This window comes from Nuphar pumila, chromosome 11 (genome assembly GCF_984573655.1).
Source record: "Nuphar pumila chromosome 11, dmNupPumi1.hap1.1, whole genome shotgun sequence".
Taxonomy (NCBI): domain Eukaryota; kingdom Viridiplantae; phylum Streptophyta; class Magnoliopsida; order Nymphaeales; family Nymphaeaceae; genus Nuphar; species Nuphar pumila.
In genome coordinates this window covers 9110343-9120831 of record NC_143259.1, presented here as the reverse complement: position 1 = coordinate 9120831, position 10489 = coordinate 9110343, and the positions used below count along the sequence as shown (strand labels likewise).

The window sequence follows — 10489 nt, the reverse complement described above, 5'->3', positions numbered from 1 at the left end:
ATGGCCAGTTGCAGGGTTTCAGGCCACGTCCGGGCAGGATGGATATGGGACTCACCTAAACAGGAAGGTGGTCAGCAGGTGACCACAACCCCCAAAAGGAAAAGGTTCGCGGATCCATCGCTTTCCGGCAGCCGGAGCGTCGGACGGCCACCTCCAAAGGCCTGCCTAAAAATCCTCACCGTTCTCAATGATGCAGACCAGCTACGAGGTCACGCGGCAGGCGTCCTGCCGGCCATGTCACGGTCAGTTGGGAGCTTCCGGCCGGCCCTTCTTCTCCACCACCTTTACTGCCTCCATCTCATCCCGATATCGACGGCGAGCGCCAGACCCACCGTAATCCGGCCACCAAACCGGTTCAGCCATGTTTGTCATCTCATGAGACCGGTTCGCGTATCTTGAACCGTTTCTCAAGCTCAACTAACACTGAGCCCTTCATTTTGGACTCAACTAAAATCCAAAACCCTTTAAACCCGACCCAATTGCTTCCAAATGTCCACCTAAACCCTATGGGTTGGACTTGGACCCAAGTCTAATATTATAGGTTGAATCCACCAAACCAACCCCATTAAGATCTAACCGAGATAAACAGCTACTAGAATTTATCCAAGACCTGCGTAAATACCCAAATTCAATTAAAGAAGATTTGGATATAGAATCTTATGATGAATCCAAATCTACTTTATTGGACCTCGCAATACCCAATTTAGAATCTCTTTGTCAATCTATTACTAAACTCAAATTGGACTTAACCCAAAATTTGTCATATCCAATCCAAAGTGAACCTTCTCATATTCAGACCCAAATTCTTGATATCCAAACTTCATTGTGTTCAAACCAAAGTAAGTCGTCTCCTACCTTACCCAATACTCAAAACTAATATCCTAAGACCCAAAACTCGTTGGATCTCGCCCCTTGTAAATTCTATAAAACCGAACCTGGTATCCAGAACTAAAAACCCTCTTATTCATTTTTTTTCAACCCAAGCCTAAATCAAGTGTTGGATTAGCTTATGGGCATTCAAAATGAACATGTGGAGCATGGAGTGATGGGTATCAGAGTGACAACTTAGAACTGAAGTATACTTACACGGGATCTATTTGATCGGTTGGATCCAAAACTACATAGAAGCTTAATGAAGGACTATGAATGGTTTAACAAGAGTTTACATAGTTTTTATGTACTTCTTAGAGTAAATTGTGTGTTGGCATGTTCATATAACAAATTTCATACAGATTACTTAACCAAACAATAGAGCATAACTGAAAAAAGCACAAGTGGGATTCAGACTTGAGGGCAAGTCTTCTTCAACCCTTATTCGGGTTTATTTGGATTTTTGGTAATTGAGTTTTTTTTGTAATTATTTAAATAAATATTAGATTTTGGGTTACATTTTGGATCTTTATTTGATTCGAGATATATCTCGGATCTATAGTAGGATTAGGGGGGTTTATAGGATCTCTTTGGTTTTACTATATATATATATATATATATATATATATATATATATATATATATATATATATATATATATATATATATATATATAGTAGCTATGTTAGGGTCCATTTTTTTGGAATTGAAGACTCATACTCACTGCTTCAAAGTCAGTGGACTTTCCGGGGTTTACTTGGTGAGGAGAGTGGTAGAGGTGATGAGAGAAGCAACTTCAAAGGTGATCATGAATATCTCAAGTACAATACAAGTGCTTTAAATTAGGGGTGTCAACGGGATTTGGATCAGATTCTCAGGGTATCGAGTCTGGATCCAGGTCTAATCATGTCCACTATAAGAATAACCGTACCCGAACCCGACAAGAACTACATGAACCAAACCCAGTAAAATCATATTTTTTATCATTTTTACATTGAAAATTTGTGGGTCTTACTCAGAACTCGAGTTGGGTCCAGGTCTGGTATAAAATTTCACAAACTATACCCGGGCCTATGTATTAATTGGAGAACTACATGGACCAAACCCAATAAAACCATATTTTTTATCTTTTTACATTTAAAATTTATGGGTCTTAATCGAAGCCTGGGTCGGGTTCAGGTTTGGTATAAAATTTCACAAACTATACCCGGGTCCATGTATTAATCAAACTTTTGAATCCGAACCTGGGTCTTAATCGAGTCTTCTTATTTATCACCGTACTCGGATCCTATGGGGTTTGGTTCTGGTGGGTCCTACTAAATCAGGTTCGTTGACACCCCCCCCTGCTTTTTAATTGGGGGCTTTGCAAAGGCTTCCGTACAGTGTTTACCTTGCCAGGGAGCGAGCCCACTAAGTGACCCAGTATCTTATGTGCACGTGCTCAACTCGCGGAGAGCATATAAAATGGCACGTGCTCGTAGGACCGAGGTCTTCCGGCAGAAGTTTGTCTTTTTTGGATGGGTTCTGACCGGGTCGGATCTCATATCCGAACAAATGTTGTCAGTATAGGTGCGTACCGGCCGCTCGTATTGGCAGAAAATCGATACGCAACACCCCAGAATCGGTTATTTTTAATAAATATAAAACATTAAAAATATTTTTTATTAATTTTTTAATATTTTTTTAGTAGTTTTAACATGTGTCATGATTGACACGTAATGTTTTTTTATTATTTTTGGTGATACAGAACGATTCACTTGAGTATCCGCTGATACAGCTGAATTCGTTGGCCAAACGATTCAGGGCCTATACCGATACTGACAACATTGGTCCGAACCATCTATTGTACAATGTCGTTATTGCCCTATTGAACGTAGTTCGCCATAAATAAAGAGTTTTGGATAGATCGGGTCATTATACAAACCCAAGCTGTTAATACCAATATACCATACTCAAGTCCCGGACTGTCTAGGTAGGATCATATCCGTTGATATTTAGGTAACCGCAGGTAGGGGTATTAATGGGTCAGTTTGACCTAAACCCGACCCGTACCAAACGCTATAGGGTCAGGGTTTGGTGATAAAGAATGAGGCCGACTGGAATTCGAATCGAACTTAAAGAGTTCCATTAGTATATAAATCTGGGTATGATTTGTGAAATTTCATACCAAATCCCTGCTTCACCTGGTGAAGACTTATGATGTTTCAATTTAAAAAAGATTTAAAAAAATATTATTTTACAGGATCAGTGTTTTATGTTAATTCTTATAGGGTCCCGGTACCGGTACTGCACTTTTTAGTTGGATTCGGGTTTGAACCCACCTGGTCCGAACCAGATCCAACCCGTTGACACACCTATTCTCAAGCTTCAGTTTCATTTTAGGCCTCATGAACCAGATCCGGGTTCAATTAGAAACCAGCCGACTCTACTACATGCCTTGTATTTGAAAATATCGCGATAAAAACAATAGCTGATATAATGCCTACAAGCATGATATTTTCATAATATGCATTAATTTGCAACATCACATTCTTATTGTGATGAAAACTACAAACTTGTGTTTTTTTATGCCGCTTATAATTTTATTATATTTGTCGTCTTTTGTATCCGTTGTTTTCCCTAGAAAAACATTGTTTTTCAAAAGAAGCAAGATTTAGCCTCCACCATGATTTTCTCACGAACGATATTTTGCGACATTACTAACAACAACTACGCCTTCATCCCAAAACAATTGAGGTCGGCGATATGAACCAACAAAGAAAATCATTATGGGTTTTCCACATGAATCCTTCTCCTCCCTTCATTTATATTCAATGCCATGTACTCGGTGAGGTTCAAAGCATTCATATCCTTTCCTATCACCTTCATCCATGTCTTCCTAGGCTTACCCCGACTTCTTTTAACTAATATATTTTCCCATTTTTCTATCCTTCTAACTGGAGCATCAATAGGCCTTCGTCGAATATGTCCAAACCACCGTAAACGATTCTCTCTCATCTTATTTTCAATGGGTGCAACGCCTACCTTCTTACATATCTCCTCGTTCTGAATCTTATCTTTTATTGTATTTTCACACATCCATCTCAGCATACGCATCTCAACTACACTCATTTTTTGAATATGATGTCTCTTGGCAACCCAACATTCCGTACTATATAGTAAAGCGGGCCTAATAGTCATCCTATAAAACTTTTCCTTCAACCGCAATGGCATTCTACGATCGCACAACACTCTAGTTGCACTCTTCCATTTCATCCACTCAACCTTTATATTATGATTTACATCTCCTTTAATTTTTGCATACTTTTGAATGATAGATCCCAAATATTTGAAAGAATCATCCACCGGTATTTCTTGCTCACCAAGCTTCACTGCACTCCCATCACTACTTCGTTTGCTTACTAAATCGACATTCCATGTATTCTGTCTTACTCTTACTCAACTTAAAACCTCTTGCTTCCAATGTCTGCCTCCATAATTCTAACTTAGCATTAACCCCAACTCTAGACTCATCAATCAAAACAATATCATCAGCAAACAACATACACCACGACACATTTTCTTGAATTGATCTCGTAAGCTCATCCATCACTATAGCAAATAGGAAAGGGCTTAAAGCAGATCCTTGATGTAACGCAACCGTTATAGGAAAATTGGTTGTCACCCATCCACAAGTGCGGACATTGGTTACTACTCCTTCATACATATCTTTAATTATACTAATGTACTTGAGAGAAACACCTTTTTTCATCATTGTCCACTAGAGAACGTCCCTAGGTACTCTATCGTAAGCCTATTCCAAATCAATAAAAACCATATGCAAATCTTTGTTCCTCTCTCTATTTTTCTCAATAAGTTGTCTAAGAAGATGTATAGCTTCCATAGTAGATCTTCCAGGCATAAAACCAAATTGATTCTCCGATATCATGACAACCTTCCTCAACCTAGACTCAATTTTGCGACATTGTTACAAAAACAAATTTAGAGAGAAGGGGGAGGGGGGTGAAATCCGTTATTGAATTCTTAAGTGGACCTAGGTTAGTTTCAAATCCGGTTCAAGCATAGATATGTATGCCGGATTATGGACTTGGATCCGACCTATTTTCCTCACACCCTCCAAACAAAACAGACCCTACAAAGAATCTCCAATTCTCCGTGCACACGCACCCTACATGAGCATTTGAGTCATTTCCTACGAAATCTTCTGGCCACCCTTTGGCGTTTTCCGTGGGAAAGGGGAAGACGAAAGGGTGCGTGTCTGGTGCATGGCCTCCCTCCCTGCCCCACCGCCTCCAGCGATTTTCTCTCCTCCTTCATCCCACCACCACCCTCTTTCTTTCTAGAGTTGGTCTTCCTCTTTTTCTTGTTCTTTTGTATTATTTTCGACTGGTGCTCTCCATGGTCGCTTCGAGCCTTCTCATCTTTGTTTTCATTTTCTTTAGTTTTTATCGGGTTTTTTTTTTGCAACTTTTTGGCATTTCTTTATGTATGTTTTGATTCGTTTGGTCTCTTGTCCGGGCGTTTGATTGGATGTGTGTTCATGCAAACGCTTCTTTGATTTGGTTTAGTGACTTGTAGAATTAAATACTTGGCGGACATGTTGAATGAAATGTTTGTTTTGATGTTGAACGGTCTTTATTTTACTGCTTTGTTTCGGAATTCTGCTCATCTGATGTATGACATTTAGTGGGTGAATCAGATTACTTGGACATGAAGTGTTATGGTGCAGAATGTGATATACCATGTTATCGTAGTTTTCGGAATGGTCGTTTTTTTTCTGGTATATGTTGATTTTCGCTATCTATTTGATATGTTAATACAGGATGTGGAGGGTGTAGTTGTGGATGAGTTGATAGAGGTTCCAGATACTCCTGATAGATTGAGACAGGAGAGGTTTGATATGGAACATGAAGGTTTTCTGTTTGAAGATGTCACCGACATCCAGAGTATTCGTCGGAGAGATCGTAAGTTCCCCCCAAGGAAAACTGAGAAGAAAGTTAGAATGAATTCTAATGCTAATGTAGAAAATGGTAGTCCTGTTTTGTCATCAAAAGAGTTGCTTCGTGATAAGAGGAGTAGTTGGAGGTCGAATACCAAGAGGAGATGCTTGCCTTCTGTTGCTTCGAGTGAGGGAAGAGGATCCCCTCATTCTCAACGTACAAGGAATGTTAAACTTGATTGTGTGGATCCTTCTTGTAGCCAATTTGACGATGAGGGTGCTCTTGGGGCAGGGCCTCTTGCTCGCCGTGCACTCATTTCTGATGATTTTGATAAGTTGGGTCTTACTTTTCCAGCTTCTGGATCTGCTTGCAATAGTAATTTATTTAGCGGGAACAGGGCAGGTGAGGTGATTGCCAAGGAAAGTAGCACTGAATTTGGTTCTCGAATTCGACACAGACATTCAAGGACGTTTAATCGAAGAGGGAGGCTGTCCTTGTATGGAAAGAATGCTTCTGAAGTTGGTATAGATCCTGTATTGCCTCTGGTGTTATCTCCAGCACAGAATGATTTGCCACCAGATGTGCGAGGCATCTCTCTTAATTCTGATATGTCTTGTTTTCATCAAGCTCGAAGTCTGGGAGCTGGCTCCTCTTTGGGGGGAGGTCTTCCTGTTGATAGAAGCAAGCAACCTAGTGATTCCTTTGATGCTAGTGGACAACACCAACTGAATAACGTCTTGTCCTCAGACAGCGAGGTAGAAGCTTATGGCAAGGGAGAGGTGGTTGACTTGTCCTCCACATCTCTATCAAACTCATTTTGCAGGAAGTATTTCTCTACCTTTAACTATTCTGCTGTAAACAGACGAAAATCAGCTTTTGGTAAATGCAGTTTCAATACCTCGAAGGAAAAATCTTCTGATGCATCTTCTACAGGATTTACTTGTAAAGAAACCTACAAAAATGTTGGCACTTCTGCACCGTATGAATCTTCTAAAAATCCTGATACTCAATTTGCTTTGGATCCAATCGATAATCCTAGAAGAAGGGGAAATATAAACTTAAAATCAGTTTACAATATTAGGCCAACAGGACATGCACAAACTGGAAAACATAACTTTAATAGTCAGATAAGCTCTTTTGGTTATGAACCGAAGAATAGTGCATCTGAGGGGACAAAGGATGAAAAGCAAGATGACAATATCAGCAGGAATGGTAGCAGTGATATGCAAGCAGTTGGAATATGTGGTGAATCTCTTCCTCAAGCTAGACTTACTGAAGTCCGTTGTTTGCAGTCTACTACCCTTCCAAGACCGACATGGAGCAGAAAACTGGTAAAGGATGGATGTATCTCTCCTCAAAATATTGCATGTATGACTAAAGTTTACAATGAGGGTAACAAACAAGTTGCATGTGAAGGAAGGGATGTTTCCGAAAATGCTGATACCAAACAGAATGGTTCTGATTCCCAGAAGGTTAACAAAAAGAAAGGGAAAGAAGTAATCATGGGCAATATGGTGGCTAATGTGTCTTCCGGTCCCCAAAATCACTCGTTAGTGAGGTAATTGTTTAGTCTTCACTCCTATGCTAGATGTCATTTGGTCTCGTATGCTGCCTATTTTACATTATACTTAATGGATCTCAATTTTAGTTTTTTCCTCCTCTTGTTATCAGCTGGTATTGCTTTTTTACTATCTACATGTGCATTCTACAAATGCACACCCATGCATATATAAATAAATAAATATATACGTGCACTCAGTTTTATCCAAACTGTTCCGTTCTCTAGGGTGGTGCCACCCACCGAACTTCTTTACATAAGATTTGAATTGTGTTTGTGTCTAAAGAGAGAGAACCATGAAGGTACTGGAAACAGTTTTGCCCAAGGGTTTTGTAGTTTTCATTTTCTATTGTTAGTTGTAATGAATTATCTTTTTTGAATTCTCTCTCTCTCTCTCTCTATATATATATATATATATATATATATATATTCTCAAAAAGATCAAAAAACATTAAAAAAGATAAATACTGAATAGAGGAAAATACTGAATAAGTAGATATTGTCCTTTGTAACCTATTCCTATATGTACCAATCTCAAAAAATTGAGTTGGTTTTTGATATTCAACCATTGATTGCTGTTTAGCTGCATTTGCTCCCTCCCTCCCCCTCCCCCACTATAAATCGTTGGTTGTAGAATGGGTTTTATGATCTCATGTAAGCTTATCTCCAAAAGACAGTATCTGGTATGATCTCTTCCTATCCCAATAATTGGTATCTGACTGGTGCTACCTGTCTGCCTTGAGGATGAAGCCTCATGGTGGGATGCAAGCCCCAGGGCCTAAACTGTGTCCATAAGCATACACCTCTTCTTGTCAAAAAGTGTGTGCCTGTTCCTATTTGTCGGTTGATGCAAATACATTTTAGATATATTTTTCTAGTCATTATTTTTAACGGAAATTGGACTAGATGCATGGGAGTTTAGCAAATGTGATTTGATTTCATTGATGGAAGCAATGTATAGGTCATTGGATGCAAATGGTGTATTCATGATGGTACTTTTAAGCATTCAAATCACTGCATCTTCTTCTTCATGCTTCAAGAATGGTTCATAGTCATTTGTGTGAGTCACATATTTGCCTTTTGTCTGTACTTTGTTGTTTCACACATATTCCATGCAAAGATTACGAGCTTGTTTTTATGTTTCTATACACTCATGGAAATTAAGATTGATGTTTGTGGATACTCCCATCTGCAGATAACTAATAACCTAATAAAGAACCTTTGTTTCTTCCCCTAAAAAATTTTGGTCCAAGAACTGTTTTTGTTCTGTTCTAAATCTAGCACTTATTAAAGTTGATGGAGGGAAGCTTGGTGCAAAAGTAGCTTGCTTTATAAAAAATATAAAAATGATATAACAAAATCGTTGCACTAAAACCCTTGGATTATCATGTCATTCTCTTAATTTTGATAACTTGACTTACCAAATCCGCTGCTAGTAAAACAGTGGCTTTTTTAAATTGAAGTAATTATAATGCTTGTTTGATCTAAACCCTCCATTAGGAGGGTGGTTTGGTTTTAGTTAGTTTTGTTAAAAAAGTTGACTTTGGAAAACACAAAAACAAAATAAAAATATAGTCTTCAATTCAGTTCTATGACTGGTTGACACTTTTTGTTGTATGGCTGGAAGTTTAAACACCAGCACTGGATGGGCCTAGGTTTGTATCATTTAATAACTTATTTTACTTCATTTTTTTTTCAACACTGAAGCACAAATTAAGTGCATAGGGATTTATGTACTGAACTGCTCTTTTTGTGCCTCAAATGGGTTTGGGGATTTTTCCATGTTTTGTACTACAAATTCAGATTTATTGTTGTCAACTCTATTGATCTTGAAACTCTGGATTGTTTATGTTTGTTGGATATCTTTGATTGTTCACTATCATTCTAGATACGTTGTCCTTATGATGATCTGTCCACCCTGTTTTCATTATTTTGATGCCATGTTCTGTTTGCTCATGACCCCATCTGGCCCTTTTGATTGCTTTATCTAGTTTTATATTGCTCCTGTACTTTAAAATCAGATCAGTAACTTCTGTGGTTGCTGTGCTTCTTTTTGCAGAAAGGAATTAGCTTTTCCCCAAGAACCAGCAGACAGAAGGCATCTGTATGGTGCTCATGATGGGTTTGTTAAGGATTTTGACTATTGGAGAAGTAAAGATTTCTCATCAAAAGAAACACCTCTGGCTTTGATTTATAATAAAAAGGATGAAGTCTTCCTAGGTTCATCAGATCATGTTCATGACCGCATACCTTCTGAAAGGGATAATTTGAGCAATGACATTCATGTTAATCTTGGTCCTGGTTCTAGTAATGCTTGTACTTCAGGCTTGTTAGAAAATAAATTTGATTTGCCTCCATTTCAGGCCACCTCTACTGTGTTACTTGACACTGAGCTACATGATGAAAGAAAAAGCCAGGGACAGAAGTTGATTAAAAGACAACGGTGGTCTCCTTCATTGGTGAATGATCAGCATGGTGAAGGCTCTAGTACTAATTATGTTGGCTCAGAAGTTGCATACTTGCGATCACGCAGGCGGCCATCACATGTTTCTTTGGCAAGAAGATTTCACAACCGTCAACTAAGTGGTATCTTTAAAAATGCTACAGAAACTGATGATTCGTCTTCACCAGATGTACATAGTCATATCCGAGCAGCAAATGCAAGTTGCATGGTTGAACGTGATGTTAGTGAAAGAACAAAGCAAATGGAAGCAGATGAGTTGTTGGCTCAGCAACTTCAGGAGCAATTTTATCAAGAAAAAACAGGGATTGACAATACCAAGGTCTGTACTTGTCTGTTTAGTTTTTTTTATTAATTAAATCTGAATCATTAAATCTCAATTTCTGACAAGCTGCTTGATGGTTTGAGTGATTGCAGATAGATGCCATTGTAATGAAACAAGAAGTGGACAATCACAATGCCAACAAAGGGCTACACAAGTCCATGATCACAATATGGCCTCTAATGGACCAAATACAATCTCACAAAGAGAATGAATCTCACAAAAACACAATAGAAATAAGAAATTTTATATTCACAACTCATACGCTAAAAAGCATGTGTTACACTTTACAAAAGAGCTCTATTTATAGATCTATACATACAACACAATGTTAAAAT

The 10489-nt window shown here is 38.5% G+C and overlaps 1 protein-coding gene across 1 annotated transcript in view; it reads left to right on the top strand.

Moving 5' to 3' along the window:
* LOC149821864 (uncharacterized) overlaps nt 1–10489 on the top strand; it is a 43616-nt gene continuing 33127 nt past the window's right edge. The window contains exons 1-4 of the mRNA XM_089980184.1: nt 1–363; nt 5107–5214; nt 5693–7368; nt 9428–10151. Coding sequence (XP_089836310.1) covers nt 1–363; nt 5107–5214; nt 5693–7368; nt 9428–10151 — 2871 coding nt within the window. The remainder of the gene's footprint in view (nt 364–5106; nt 5215–5692; nt 7369–9427; nt 10152–10489) is intronic.